Source organism: Acipenser ruthenus, chromosome 19 (genome assembly GCF_902713425.1).
Source record: "Acipenser ruthenus chromosome 19, fAciRut3.2 maternal haplotype, whole genome shotgun sequence".
Lineage (NCBI taxonomy): Eukaryota > Metazoa > Chordata > Actinopteri > Acipenseriformes > Acipenseridae > Acipenser > Acipenser ruthenus.
The window spans coordinates 9,600,632-9,617,002 of record NC_081207.1 but is presented as its reverse complement, the minus strand read 5'-3'; the positions used below and the strand labels follow the sequence as shown (position 1 = coordinate 9,617,002).

Genomic DNA, 16,371 nt, shown 5'->3' with positions numbered 1-16,371 from the left:
ACCAAACAACTAAGTTATACATTTCAAATCCTCTTAAGCACCCTCAATGTGTTCTACGTCTGATGAGCCTGCAAGTGAAGCCCCAGCAATGAAATATTTACTGTGGTAGTGTGATAGGGTATCTTTGAAGAAATGAACTTATCTACCAACACATTTTTATTTTTGTCTTAATGCGAGTGCCATCCTTAAATAATTTCAGTCTTCAGTTTGTTATTTAGCATGCGATAAATATGAAGATTATATTGTTTAAGAATGGCGCTTACATAAATTAAGCAGGTCTACATAGGATTCAATGAAGAAGAAACAATACGAATCCGGCAAGGTAAATGGTGATAGCATGCACAGAAATACAGAATAGTAAGAAATACACAGAAGATAATTTTGACAGGTAATACATAATAAATCAGACATGAATATTTTCAAAAGACACATTCCTTCAATATTCATTTGTTTTTCCATTTATCAGTTGATACAACGTTAAATAAGCATGCTTGTTACACCAATGCAGGCTTCAGTACAAGTTAATGAATATGACAGTTTTCTTTGAAAGACAATGCCTACATTTCTTCTATCACAATCCCTATATTACACCCCAATAACAAGACAGACACACACAAAATGGTAAATCTGGAGGTTGCAAGTAAATACAGGGATAGTAAGAAGTCAACAGGTAATTCTTTTTTTGCTTGTTATATCAGAAACAAATATGTAAAAATTACAACCTAAGAAAACATACTGAGTAACAATGTAAGGACATTGACTTGTACCAACTTGTGCCTGCACTCGAAATAATTACTATGGGACTCTACACTTCTGACTCCGCTTGTATAATGGGTGGATTCATAAGTGATTTGCAGACAAGCCCAGCATGTGACAGATCACCGGATCCTAGCACCTCTTAACTGTGTAACCTGACTTGGATCTTGATATCTTGCTATCGTTTCAGTCATTCAGTATCCAAGAGAACAAATCACCTGAATGACCATCAGCAATGCTGGCATTTTCTAAAATATTATACCTGCCAAGAAGTCCACACATTACAAAAATATAGCAGTTTGGAAGATTATACAAGGCAAATAGTTTACTGTTGGTTATAGAACTGTGTATGCATGAATAGTATGTATGTATGTACAGTACCTATCAAACAAATCAAACTAAATCCCCTTAGAAGGGGCAAATGGTGTGCTAAGAAGGGCCTCTTGTTGTTCCCAAACAGTATGCATGCATGTATGTATGTATGTCTGAAATTAGACGTGGAAAGATAGTGTATTTAATGATACTATTTTATGTTTGTTTTTTTTAATGCTTATTTGTTTAAACTTCAATAATTAAAAAGGTATAATATAAATACACTGAATGGACAAAAATGACAACTTTTTTTGGGAAACATTTTACTGAAAAGTTGCTAGTTTCTGCAAGTGTGCATCTTGCGTAAATTAATTTTTTAAGACATTTCCTGCCAGAAGCAATGTTATCCAGGAGCTATTTGATTTTCAGGCTATTATTTATTAGCGCAGCTAAAGGACTTGCACATTGATCCTTATGTCTTTCAAGTAGCTGAAAACAAGCATAAAAACACAATCTCTAAGGAAGTCTGGCGCAAATGGAAGAAATGCTTCCATATGCACTTTGCCTAATTACTTCCATAACAGTGGGAACAATGCTTGGGGGAATATGGAAAACCACAAACATACAGTGTTTAAAAGCTGCAGATGAGACCAAGCTTGGAAGACAAAGTAGTATCCAGCTGTCTGAGGAATTGAGCACAGGCATTGGCAGACCAAGCTGGATCAATGGGTAATACCTCAGTTTTGCTGTCTGTACGCTACACTGCGTCAAGCTTCTGTGCTAATGAAAGCGTTTCGATCACTAGCTACATGGTTGGCTTTTATGCACACCAGAGAGCAAGATGACTGCAAGGCCCTTTCGACACTACATAATTGATCATGAGAACCACTCAAAAAAGTTTTAATTAACCCAGCTTAAAGCGTCCACACTAAAGTACTGTTTCATGTTTAGTCGGGCTATTAAAATAGTTTGGTTACAGTTTCTTGCAGCGCATGGCAAAAATAGACTATGTGCCCACGGAAGACATAGAGCTTCTTAGCATGAACATCATGGCTTTGTTTCTTAAAAACCATAATGTTATCAAAATGTGTGTGTTTCGTTTTGAACTCTGAAGTTTTCCTTGCCCGATTTCATCGCTCCAGATATCAATGTGCCTTTACTTTGGCATCTGATCACTTCTCGCTCACACTTTTGACAAACCGTACTACCTGATGCGATCCAATTTAGAACCGGACCCGAGACTACCCTGAGGTGGTCTCGTGTCCGGTTCTTGAGTACAGCATTAAACACTGGGTAGTGTAGACGCTAACTAATACGGTTTAAAGGCATAGTGTGGACAGGGCCCAAGACTGAGAAATATAAGTACTCTCCCTTTATGAGTGGTGGAAAATGAAATAACTTCAAGGAATCAATGCCCCAGTTAGTTAATTAAATGTGTGCACAGAAATAGGGACTTGTGGGACTATCCAGACTGTAGCATATTGTTTTATAGCAGGATATCATGATTTGGAATCCCAATTAAAGTGAATGGCAGAGAGTTTCCACTTATCACGTAATCATAGTTTCTGGTAGTTGATGCAGGAGTGTGTTTGAACATGTCCTTCTTTGATTGAATAGCTCATACGAATAACTTCTCTACTTGCAGAGAGTGAGAGCCTAACACAGAACACACAGCTCATTGTATAGAAAGTGAAAACAGATCATTATAAACTTGGAGGAGATCATTTCTGTAATGTGGGACTTGGCTGGCAATTGCCACACCTTGCAATGCTTTTTTTTTTTTTGACGAAACACACAGTGTAATGAGATTTTCAAACTAAGCACAAATAACATCTAGGATTAAAGAACAGGATCTGTTATTGGATAAACCTAGGAGCATAACGTGCAGCTTTTGTCTGCAATGTTTAATGAGACAAGCGCATCAAAACGCACAAAAAAAAAAATAATCAACCTAGCACATATAATGGCACCAACAATTATCCAGACAGTTTGACTAAAGTTTTACTAAATTTTGAAAATGATTAATGTCAATTGAATAACATTTCAGACAATTTAGAAGGTAAGTGTGTGTATTAGTTATATCCACTACACAAAACTGTCGGAATACTATTAAGTGTCATTGTTTACAATGTAGTGCTGCCCAGATTTAAAATCCTTTGCCCCTCTGAGAAGGATGGTACCTATAGTTATTTATAAACAATCAAAACTGTATTAAAGACCACCATTCTATATTAAATCAGATATGTTACATGGTACAAGCCTACAAGAGAACAGTTGCATTTTCCCAATAATGAGATGGTGTTTTTTTTTTGTTTTGTAGTGTGTCCAATTACTTTACTCCTGTTTTTTTCCCCCAATTATGCAGCAACAAAGCAACAGCTCAGGTGGCCTGAATGCTCAAGCCAATTGCCCCTTTACACCCAGGAGCTCTACAGCTGATGTTGGTGAACTACTGGCCTCTGGAGGACAAAGACCAGCCCTGCAGGTGCTCCCTTGAGCAAAGGGACGTGAATCTGCGCTCCCCTGACTGTATGACCCTGCCCATCACACGGCTGTGGCTTTATCAGGACACTCGGGGGACTCCCTTGAGTGAATATTTACAGTCAGATAGTTTAGATGGTCTCTTAAAAGCAGGTTTGACTGTAGATACTATGTATACAATAGACTGTATGAAAAGTATTTGGAAACACAATGATAAACACACTAAGCAAATGCTGTTATGCATCACAAGGAGTTTTTGTTTTAAACCCAAGCCAAGAACAATCCCCACAGAAAGGCAGTGCATTGTTAGTGAATGGACACACACAACGGCTTGGATAAAAGGCAGCTTTTCAGATAGTTTACCTAAAGGAAGTCACTAGGTATCAATCATCAGGCAGCTCTAGCTATCCCAGGGCATGTCTTGACTCACAGACTACAGAAGACAAAGGAAGGAAATGCACCAGCCAGTGTTAAGTATCAAAAGAACAGTTCCTTCAAATGCATATCAAGTCTCAATGAATGGTTACATCAGTAAGCACGTAAAGGACATAAGCTATAACAGGTTAAATTTACCATACCAAGGATGTTTTTTTTTTTTAAGTTTTACATTATGGTAGATTTTTAGTGAACCATTTTGTATTAGACATTAATTCATTCATGCTAATCTGTGTCTATCCTGGTAAAAACAGTACTGGCATCCATTTTGAATATAAAAATAAGTAAACTTGTTTTTAAATTTGAAGAATTTTGACTTAATGTAAAAATAAGACCAACATTTTGACAAAAACCTTAGCTTTCATTTTATTTTGATTTCAACATTAAAAGTGTTTGAAGTTACTGATATGTATGTCTCATACATCATTTAAATATACCTCATGAACTTGTATCCTTTAGCAGAGATACAAAGCCTTCCGACGTCTCAAATTTCATACAGGAATACACATTATGCACTGTTAATAATGATGCTAAAGAAGCATTATACATTATTTAAATATAAAAAACAGGCCATAAAATATGAATCAAATGAATGCATTAAGCATATTTTTTTTCGCATTAACTGGGAGTCTTTAGGGATACTGTAGCTGTTCGAACATTCATAGATTCAAGCTGATTGCTGATATATTAAATGGTAGAAGAAATTGGGTGTACAAGTTTTTCATTACACCTTTATTGAAATGTATTTTTTAAAACATCTGAGCTCAGCATGGTTCACAACAATACTTTACATAATTAGTAAGTAGGTTAGAAATTGATTTCATTTTGTACACTCTATTCTATCTTTAAACTTGGGAGAAACTAAAAAAATATAGCAGGTTCTGTTTGGGGGGGAAAAAAAAAAAAAAAAGAAAAAGATTCTCCTGTGCTAAATCATATTAAACATGACAAACCAGGGGCTACCAGACTCAGGTTATCAACTGACAGTTGACAGTATGCCCTTATGGAAGATAATAATGTGATACCTATGTTTATCTGTATTACATAGAACTTGAATATTTGCTAGACAATCTGACTTGCATTTTGGTTGTATTGGAAAAACTAGCATGAAACCTAATGATGTCCTCTATGAAAAACACACACCTTGTGTAGTGTTAGAACAGCACTAAACAAATAATCTTTGTTGTCCATGGGCCTCATTTTTAATTATGTTTGATTATGCAAACATATCAATATAAAATACGTTTTGGATGCTTGTATGCTTATCTGTACAGTACTTGGTACTGTTTAGATTTTGAACAGCGTCAATATAGTTAAAACCATAACATGTGTGCAAATGACATTTACACTGGCTACTTTATTAGGACCTGTACCTAATAACGGTCTGAGTCACCTGATCACAGTATATCAGGGACTACACAAGGTGTTGGAAGGTGTCTTCAGGGGCCATTCTTTCAAAAAGTAATCTGGATAACAGTGACATTTTCTGAAAAAACTGATCAAAACGATCCCGATAAAGTAATGTCGATCACAAAATATAGGATTACAAAATCCAGATCACTTTGATCCAGATTACAGGTTTCCCTTTGTACGGAATGTGCACTCACTATCATGTCTCTTTCGAAGGCAGTTAGATCTTTGCTTTTCCCCATTTCTGGTAGACTGTTTGCTATTGTGCCGCACATATCACATACCTCATTTGCATCTCTAATTCAGGTTAGATTCCAAATCCATATTGGATAGACAGGTCCTAATAAAGTGGCCAGGTAGTGTTTCAACAAAACAATGTGTATAGAAGTATCTGCAGGTATTTCATAAACAATAGAAAAAATCACTCACTTTTGACCTCATTGTCCGCTCTGACCGTTTAGCTGCTGCTGCTGCCATCTTCAGGATATCTGGATTGCTTTTTGACTTCATGATATCTGACAGAAAAAAAGGATATTGTCATATATTATTTCAAAGGTACACAGATACACTGAAAAAAACAAAACAGATTGTATGTAAAACAAAATGTTCGGTTCAGTTGTAAGGGTGTAGTGTCCCTACAAACCACATAAATATCCCACACCCGTTAGCTGCTAAAGGATTCCCTTGAAGTCTTACCATAGCCACTGCATTCCATCTTCTCTAAGGACTGCTCCCCCAGTGCCTCGTGAGCCAGCTGCAACTGCTCCTTCAAGCGATTCAGATCCCTTTCGGATTTGGCTTTCACAATACTCAGCTCTGTGTAAATATCTTTATATTTATCTGTTGTGTATTTCTTGTCCTAAAATAAAGCAAACAAACAAAAACAGGTTTAGCTAGTTATACACTATTACAAATCACGCTTGAGAAATCAACCAATCACCCTTGAGGATTTCCCAACTGCTCCTGTATACAGATGTCATCACAGGCACAAAATATATGGCATGCAGAGTACAAGATTTGTTTTTGTGACTTATATCAAGTTAATCATTCGTGTCTAGGGTGCACGAGGTGACATTTCTTATATGGCAGTGTTGTGTGATGCACTGCCATTACGGATTCCGACCCGTCGGTGAGATGAGATTAAAATCTCTATAACCACACATGTGACGTTTTAACTTTTATAACATAATTGTGGGCTAGATTTATCGCTATGTATTACAGTTAGTGTGGTCTGTTTGATTGATCTAAACACAAATTGGACCTCATGTTAGACAAAGGGTAAACAAGGCTATATAAAACTTCTGCTGCTTGGATTAACTGATTAGATCCAGGGTGTTTCTGCAAAATGCCGTATTTGGAAAGATTCTAGTTTTAGAAAAAAATGCAAGTTGCTAAACACAGCAAAGCTGATACGTTTTGCAAGTTATTTTTCGTTGAGTGGGCATCAGTTGACTATTACAATGGTTTTGTAATTATTTAATACACTTACTCGTTGGGCTGCCTGTAGTTCATCTTTGAGGGAATTGATTTCCTGTTTCAGATATTGTACTTCCGATTCCTTTACCCGCAACATGACCTGAACGAAATGTCTTTGATTAAACACAGTACAAGACTGTTGCAGACACAGTGTATGTATATCTCTAGAGGTTCTTTGTTTTAACACTCACTATGGAATAAAACATTCTACTTCAAATATAGTGAATGGATGTTTTATTTATATAATGAGCACAAGTTTAAAAACATACCACTTTTTGTGAATTTCTGAAGTTGAGAGGTTTTAGATATGATAGGGATATGCACTACGAGTAAATTGAACATCCTGACACAATCACAGTTGCAGAATGGACGGAAATTACAGCTGCACATTATGTTTGCTTGTTTGTCAGCTTTAGGAGTCTTTTCAGAAGCAGACCCCAGTGGTTGAAGAGATTTATTTTCAGGAATAAAATAGGGATAATAGGATGTTATGGTTAAGAAAGTCATTATTATAAAATTGGCCTGAACTAATTACATTTTTATACATTATCTTGCCTATTTGATTGCCCCATTGCTTTTGAAAATATCAACATTGGTCAGTCAGACTGTACGGCTAAAATTCCTTTTAAGTAATGTGTCAATGCTGACATCTAGTGGACTAATTTGGTAAAAACAAAAAAATGTACTGTTGTCAATATGGGTTTCTGTAATTGTAAACACAGGTATCCCATTGGATGCTGCACTAGTCTTGGCAGTCTCCATTATAAAATTAAGATTTCACCAGGTGGTTTCCCTTCTAAAAACAGTGTTTGAAGTCTTACCTCTAACTCGTACACCTCTGTGCCTTGTATTAATGTACAGGTATCTCCTCCATCCTCATTGGTTACCCTTGATCTCAGCCGTGTTATTTCAGCAGCCAGGCGATTGTTCAGTTCCTGTAAAATTAGCAAGGCTATTGTTTACACTAGTGGTATTAAACACATATAACAAGGAGCAGCAAATAAATATGACCCGTCATATTCACAGTGACACCTCGGTTGCAGTATTTACAGTAGATTACTAAAACATAGTTATTTAGACAACTGGTTATCTAGAAGGGCTTACAGAGACAGACATCATATACCCCCAGCTTCTGATACAATAACATGTGCCATATGCGACGTGTGTAGATGTACATGCAATCGACTCCACTATATGCCTGATGCCATGGACATGCGTCACAGCTGGGGATAAAATTAAAATGTTTAAAAGTGGCTGAAACAACACTCCACATTTAATTTGTAGATAACAAAATAAATTCATCAAATCTCACCTGTCGTTCACTTTCATTAACTATGTATGTCTTAAATGTGCAGTTTTGAAAGAAAACGTGTATTTAGATTTCAAAATATGACATCAGGAATCTGTTACTGCTTCACTTCCTAGGTCATATCACCCCACCAGTGTTTTCTGGGGTCAAAGCATTATTATTATTATTATTATTTATTTCTTAACAGACGCCCTTATCCAGGGCGACTTACAATTGTTACAAGATATCACATTATTTTTTACACATTACTTTTTACATACAATTACCCATTTATACAGCTGGGTTTTTACTGGAGCAATCTGGGTAAAGTACCTTGCTCAAGGGTACAGCAGCAGTGTCCTCCACCGGGGATTGAACCCACGACCCTCCGGTCAAGAGTCCAGAGCCCTAACCACTACTCCACACTGCTGCCCATCTTACTGGCTGCAAACATGGCAATCATTAGGGGAAGCAGCTGGTTGGTTACTGACAGGAAAGAAGCCCCGAAAGGAGTGAGGCAAATGTCTAGGCGAAATGACCCAGGAAGTGTAAGATAGTGTAAAAGCATGGCTTGCAAACATCGTTTTCATTATTCTAGTGCATTATTAGATATTGTGTTTTAAAGTTAAATGTGTTTCTTTCACATTTGAGACCTACATAATGAATGGATGTGCATGGTGGTGAAAATGCAAGGAGCTACTTTGCAAGCTACAAATCACTTTAAGGTAACAAGGAACCAAATATATATCTTCCTGTTTAGAGAATGGCATTAGTACTAGACTGGGAGATCTGATAACAGACAGGAAACATGAATTAAGCGCAGCCCATACCTGATTGTGTGCATTGAGCTCTTGGTTTTCTCGCTGACACTGTCTCAAGGCTTGCCTCTCCGCCTCCAAGGCCTGGGCGAGGTGTGCGTTCTCCAGACACTTCTGAGAGTACTGCTCCGACAGCACCTCAATCTCCCGTTGGAACGAGGCCAGCTCCTCCCTGTCAAACAATCACACACACCAGCCTTTAAAACAGACACGTGGGCACATTTTCCATTTACTTTTTCAAAAGATTTTCCCATTACTGCCAGATTGATTCATTTTCCAGGGGGTTTTATGAGGCTACAGTACATAACATTTAGTTATGATCGGGGTATGTGCAACCGGCCACAAAAGTTGAAACCACTGTCATTGTACTGTGCACATTTATTATGAAACCTAAAGTACAGCTCTTCTACAATCATACAGCTCCTGTCCTTACATGCACCAAAAAGCAGAATCTGCACCGGCTTCATGTTTCCCAGAGAATGAGACACCTACTTAAATCACTAGTGTTCTGATTTATCCTCATGTTCCTGGTTGTGTTCCGCGCCTTGCAGATCTCCTACGTACCCCTATCTATCGGTGATCAAGCCAAATACTCTGCTTCTTTAGTTGATTCATTCTTCTACATTTCACAGATATTTTCCTTTTTTTGTTGTTCTTTTCTTGCTGCAATTGCTCACCCACAACACTTTGCTTCTGAAGTTACTGGAAAGTTATGTCACCACACACAAGGACAAAAACATCATTGCACACTATGTAACTATGCTTTTCTATAACAGCGATCAAAGCAGGAAAAACAGATTTGATAAAGCCGATAATACCGGAAAATCTTTGCTGGGACTAAGTTCAGACTGTGGGAAACTGGATCTATACATTGTTTAGTGCAATACAGTCCAGTACAGGTTAACTTCACGAGCTTACGCAGCAAATAGGCAGCTGTTAGCATTCATAGCAAACAGAAGCATATGAGCTGATTTTTTATCCATTATTAACCTGGAAATGTATATTTTCCAATATTTTTAAATAAACACTGATAAATTCCAAGGACATTTTATATATAAAAAATGACAATAAAGCTTATTGGTTATAAACTGTCTAAAAGCTTTTATAGTTTTGCAATGTACACTCAGTTATAACACTTAGCTTCAGTGCATTTTACTGAAGTACAGTATCACTAAACAAATACACTTGAGAGTGTGTAGTCTCCTTTCAGAGCAGTAAGTAGTTATCCAATTTGTTTTACATAATTTCGCAATTTGTATCGTTTTGCATGTTTGAAAAAGGCATGTCTTCAGAATAGAATAACATTTGTAGCTCACTAGCTGTCATTGGTATTGTCATTATTACAGACTTGTATTATGGGGTTATAGCATTCTGGGTTAGACAGATTGTTGTGGCTCATGATGATTCTTGATTGTGTTAGAAGAAAATCAGAATATGTTACATTTTACATGTTTGAACAATAGGTTTAGGGCAGCACTTGTAATTTCACATTAGATGTGTCATTGAAGGAAGAAACTGAGGGGACAGAGTACTGGGGAGCCTTGTTTTATATATCTATATCTAGAGAGAGAGAGAGCGAGAGAGAGAGGAGAGAGAGAGAGAGAGAGAGAGAGAGAGAGGAGAGCCTGCATTGAAGAAACTCACTCATGCTGCCTGCGGATTTCTTCAATGTCTGCATTTTCTGTGCCGTGGTTTGCTTTCCGAACTTTATCTAGCTCCTTCTCCAGCTCCTCTCGGTGTGCATTTTTCATTGCTTCAATAGCTGAAATGAAAAACAGCTGCTTGAAAAGTGGAACCTACTGTTGTTCTAGACCACATGCAGTACACTCTCCTTTTTCTGACTGTACTTTAAAATTAAAGAAAAACTTATCTTCAATCAATCACTTTTGATTATTCATACCAACTATGCCTTAAGATTGCTTGTAGCATGCTTTTTGGTAAAACATGTTTTAAGATTTAGGTTTTGATTTTTTTTTTTACTTGTGTTTTATCCTCTGCCATACGAGAAAGTTTATGCCAAGTAGAAAGTACACAGAGCTAACAAAACAAGTCCTTGTGTATTACCATCGCCTTGCATTTTCTATATCGGTGTTCCGAAAAATATAGCGTTACATGTCCCCATGTGTTGCTACAACTGTTTAAATAACCTGTAAAAAATGTTTTTTCTTTGTTAACATCCTGACAACTTTTTACACATAACTTTATGTTTCAAAGCTCTTTTCAAAATATCCGCTCTAGTGCACTGATAGTGTAAGGAATATTGCCCACATTGTCAAACAGTTAAAATGCTGCAATAATGATCCATGATGTGGTACAGAACAGAAAAGCCAAAGTACTTGTTATGTTTGTTTTTTTTTAAATTTATTTTTAGCCCAAATGTACCTAATGCACCTTTTGTAGAGTAGTTGAGCAAGATGTCATGAAAGCTCTTGAAACTAGGCCATATTTTGTACAAGCTAATTTGTCTTTAGAGGAGAGATGTGCTTTAACAGAATTAATGAACGATTAATGAAAGGATTGTGATTGAGCCAGCTGATAAGGGTGGAGCGATTGTTGTTCAGGACGTAATTATAGATCTGAAACACATAGCAAGTTCTATAGAAAACTAGACAATGATCCAACGATACTTTTTCAACAAAAAGTTGGTACAGTGGAATGTCGCATATCCGACCGTCACATAACCGCCCTGCTAAATAAATAAATAAATAAATAAATAAATAAATAAATAAATAAATATTAAAAGTAGGCTACGAGAGTAACGGCATTGGCAGCAAATGCAGCTTTCGTGATGGAAACAGAAAGAAAGCGTTATAGCAATCAGCCTTTTGGTGCGTTCCCCTTTAAGAGAGGAGGGCTGTGTGCGTGTGTCAGTCAGCTGTGTGTAGCAGTGACGTTTCAATAACCAGCCGAGAAAGCTTTTTTTTGTGCAATGTGTTTATATGATGGAGCGCACGCTTGCAGATATTGGCAGCGTGTTGTTGTAGCTTTTAAATGCATTTGAATTAAACAAAGCAAGCTTCATAAACGCAATGCTTACTGGCCGTTTGTTTAAAATAGCCGAAGCAATATTCAAACCGAGCTGCTTATCAGCTGTTGGCAATATCAAGAAAGAGTGCAAAGTACTGTGACAGAAATATTAGGAAAGCAGAACCAGGGACTTCAAGAGTTAAGAAAGAAGCTGTCAGTTGCAGGTTACTGTACATTTACCGTTTGTTTTGTATTTTTTTTTTTTTTTTTAAAAAAGCTTTGCGTGGAGATGGCTTACAGCAAACCGCATAGCAACACTGTGCATTTGTAGCCTAATTAATCTCGTTTACATTTGCTTACTTTTAAAGCAAAAAATGTCCCCATGTTTAAAGCAGTTTGAGTGTTGTTTTTGTTCACTAACCTATTTATGGATGTGTAAATGCTTTTTCTATAGATTTTCGCAAATCTGACTTTTTCACATATCCACCTATAACCCAGTCCACAGGGGGTTGGATATGCGACATTGTACTGTACTTATTTGGAAACTACAAAAGAAAAAATTTGGATTACCAAGGCAGAGTTTGTGCTTGACAGACCAGGTCATCTGTATACACACAGCTGAGAGTGAAAAATGGATGCCTGTGTATCTACAGAGAATAAAACAAGGAGATTTCTTTATTTATTTGTTGATGTTTCCGGTTGCAAGGAAGCCTGGTCAGGTTTGGTACTGGTCAAAACGGCCTATTTATTTACTGTACACAGATAATAATTCAGCGCTATACACCCATGACTGAAACTGGGGAAGATGCTGTATATGCCGTGATTAAAAATTTGTGACACAAGTTTTCTGATGTATGTGTGCTAGATAAAGACGTGAGCATTGATGAGGGTTTGAAGTGCGTCTGCTTTGAAATCTACCACACAAAAAAAATGATGTGCCTGCACAAGTATTATAATGTTTTAATAATGCTGCCATTGTAAAAAATATATATTATTTATACTTATATAATGCTACCATTGGGAATAAAAAAAATGATGTTATGTTGTGATGTATATTATACTGCTACAATTGTAAACACACTGTTGTTATTTAAGTTTCACTGAAATACTGTACTTCCGTTTATCATAATCACAATAACAAAGTGTGTATTTAAAAATATATAGCAAAAATTGTTTTGAAAACTGTCCAAAATGCTTATTTAAGGGCTAAGAATGAAAAATCTGCAAAAAAAAAAAAGAGGATGTAGGAATGTAACAATTATTTTTAAGTGTTACTAATTGGACTAACTGTTACCTTGTAATGCACTGTATAGCTTTTACAACAGTGTGGTAATGTTTTTGAATTTTTACAAATAAGTATTTATACTTATATTTAGTAAATAGGTATTTTCCTGGTAATTTAACATTAAGTTAGTCCTTTATTGTCAATTATATGTTTTTTTTTTTTACTATTTGCCTTTTGGAAATGATGTACTTATTAATCTATTAAGCTAATCGATTGATTTGTAATGCATGTATATCCTCTTAAAGGTAATGTGCTTATACTGCGATAATTGGAAGCCTACGACTAGTTTTCAGATGGTTACGTGCCAATTAACTGTGTTACGTGATTGTTAATTTGTGACACATGTGTGTCCTTTCTTAATATGTGTCTACAGCTACAAGCTGTGCTCTGACTATGGTCTTAGGACCGAATGTTAGCTTGTATTTTCTTTTAAAGAAAAAAAGTGAGATTTGGCAATATACAGTGTGCGGGACTGTCCCATTTTTCATTCTGACATGCGGTCTCCTACGCACTTGTGATGAGATGAATCAGGAGTGCAGATGTTTCATTTATTTTGATAATCACTCTTTCTACAATAATTTAGAGGGCAGATCTCAAACCCCACTGCATTAGAGCGGACATTTTGAAAAGAGCTTTGAAACAGACTTTAAAGTTGTATGTGTAAAAAGTTGTCAGGGATGTTAAAAATGAAAAGAAAAAATTACAGGTACGTCATTTAAACAGTTGTAGCAACATGTGGGGACGGGTAACGCTATATTTGTCAGAACCCTGCTACTTACTCTTTAAGGGCAGTTAGGAGCTCTTCAATAGGGTTGAATCTATTTTATGTGTACATTTTAGAAATAAGTTTGGCAAATGCTAATTGAATATGTTCTCAAGGTCTAGTTTATCAATTACGATTCCCAAATCCTTCATACATTGTTCATGTAAACCAGTTTGGAGCTGGAATTGGGTTGGGGTTTGACTAAGTTTCCCCCGAACCCGAGTGAGTTTGCATACAAGCACAGTCAATGTAGAGAACGGTTTCTTGAACCAGAAGCAACAGATAAAACCAATAACCCTCTGTTTTCATTTTCTATTTAACAAAGGTTATTCCTCAAGTCCCCACCAGAAATAGTGGCAGCCGTCTCCTCATTCAACAGCCTCTCTTTCTCCTCGTGCAGTCTCTCCAGTTCACGCTGATGCTTCCTCTGCAGTTCCTCGACAACTTTCTGATGAGATTCCTCCATAGCAGCAAACCCACGCTCACACGTCGCCTAAAGTGATGATAAATACTTAGTTTTCAAGATCAATGGGTATGAAGCACTACTGTATCTCTATGTATTAATTTAAAACACATTTAAGGGATAACTTTCCATCACTTCATGTATCATACTGCAACTTATGTTGACAAAGCTACTACTGTATATTTCCAAGAAAAAATAAGTTACATTTTTTTTTTAAATCAAAGACATTTACTTTCACATATCTTTAATGGCAATGCATAGATTGATCTGTTTTAATTAGAACAACTTATTATCATTAGGAGATATTTCAGCATGATAAATAATTTGTAACATTTTATGGGGTGTCTTGTCCCCATTTACAGGGATTGAGGAACTGAAGTCTAGTTTGTGAGAATTATTTGTACATCTAGCAGTTACAAAATATCCAACTGAATCCACATTTCTTCTCTGAAACTGGCAAATTATACTATCTAATCAAAGTGTGTTTTAAACTAAAGTTGAACTAAAAATACAACACACTTCCTTTAGATCATTAAACACACATGCCAATTACTAAAATGACTTCCTTTTTTTTAACAAGTCCAGTCTGTTTCCTGAAAGCCTCCTAATGAGAGTATAAAATAATGCCACTGCTGATCTCACACTCCTATACAGAAGGCCTTCCCACTGTGCTATGCCAAATTTTGGTTTCTGATCAAGCTAATGTTTAATTTGCTGTTAAGAGATTTATTTTTGCATATGAAAAAAGACACATGTATATTTTATAAGCCCTAAAACATCCACTAAAAACAAACACCAGACACCAATTACAGTGTTATTGGCATACTTTTTCAGAAAACTATGATAATTTTCAATATAACTATTTTACTACCTCTAAATACATTAAAATGAACAGGAATTTAAAAACACATTTATATGACTCTGAGTTAATAAATACAACAGGAACAGAAAAAGGATGTTGACACCTCCATAAATCTAGATGTCGGGTGGCCAATAGAATTCTAGGTCTAATTTTCATAATATGAACATTCTTGAAAAAAATCTTCAAAAGAAATAGAAAATACACGAACTTAGGAATTTGTATAAATAATACTTTCCCTTAAGGAATAAATAAATAAAAATCACCCTGCAACTGTATAGTGGTCAGCGAAGTCAGACCACTTGGCCAGATCACAGTAAAGCTGCCACAGTGATAATGTACGTTGCTACTCAAATTAGTTTTTTTTATGGTTATTTACAACTTTTATATAGCAGCAATAAGATTTACTGAAAGAATGCTGGTGCCTAATAGCGCTACAGCAATATGACAGACGCCCAAGCAACCTAATATTAAAGTAATCGCAGCAAACACAATAATCACATAACTTCCATTAGCTTCATATATCTCTGTGGCAGAGCAAAAGCCCTGCATGTGTAAATAAATGTATAGTTTGTAAATATTATATGTAAATATTAAATGTGTAAATATGTATAAAAAGTGTTTGTTAGATATGGGTGGCTGCATGGCGAGTCTGTAGTGCGAAAAAAAGCAGTCGGCTGACGGCACATGCTTCAGAGGACAGCGTGTGCTCGTCTTCGCTGCTCCCGAGTCAGTGCGGGGGTGGTAGCGGTGAGCTGAGCTAAACAAAAATAATTGGACACTATCAAATTGGGGAGAAAACAACAAAAAAACTAAATTGGCGACTACTAAATTAAAATAAATAAACAAATAAATAAATAAATATATAATAATAATTATTATTATTATTATTAATTGTCAATCAACCCTGGCCACATGGTATTTAAGACAGGCAGGAGCGCCATTGTTTAGAACTGCCTGGGAGAGACACATGCTCCTGAATGTTTGTTTGCAACCTCACTGTGATAGCACTGCTTGGGTGAGGGTTCTTTTTGTTTGTTCACTTTGTGGTACGCGAT

The 16,371-nt window shown here is 36.3% G+C and overlaps 1 protein-coding gene across 2 annotated transcripts in view; it reads right to left on the bottom strand.

Annotated features, from left to right (window-relative positions):
- Window positions 1-16,371, bottom strand: part of LOC117424388 (protein outspread-like) — an 88,269-nt gene that overhangs the window by 1,140 nt on the left and 70,758 nt on the right. The window contains exons 17-24 of one of the 2 annotated variants that reach the window (XM_058992460.1): window positions 14,337-14,484; window positions 10,621-10,738; window positions 8,989-9,148; window positions 7,692-7,805; window positions 6,884-6,970; window positions 6,091-6,253; window positions 5,824-5,909; window positions 3,913-3,982 (exon numbers count right to left, since the gene is read on the bottom strand). In XM_058992460.1, coding sequence (XP_058848443.1) covers window positions 3,950-3,982; window positions 5,824-5,909; window positions 6,091-6,253; window positions 6,884-6,970; window positions 7,692-7,805; window positions 8,989-9,148; window positions 10,621-10,738; window positions 14,337-14,484 — 909 coding nt within the window. In that variant the 3' untranslated portion in view covers window positions 3,913-3,949. The remainder of the gene's footprint in view (window positions 1-3,912; window positions 3,983-5,823; window positions 5,910-6,090; window positions 6,254-6,883; window positions 6,971-7,691; window positions 7,806-8,988; window positions 9,149-10,620; window positions 10,739-14,336; window positions 14,485-16,371) is intronic. The other variant, XM_058992459.1, reaches the window with a different exon arrangement.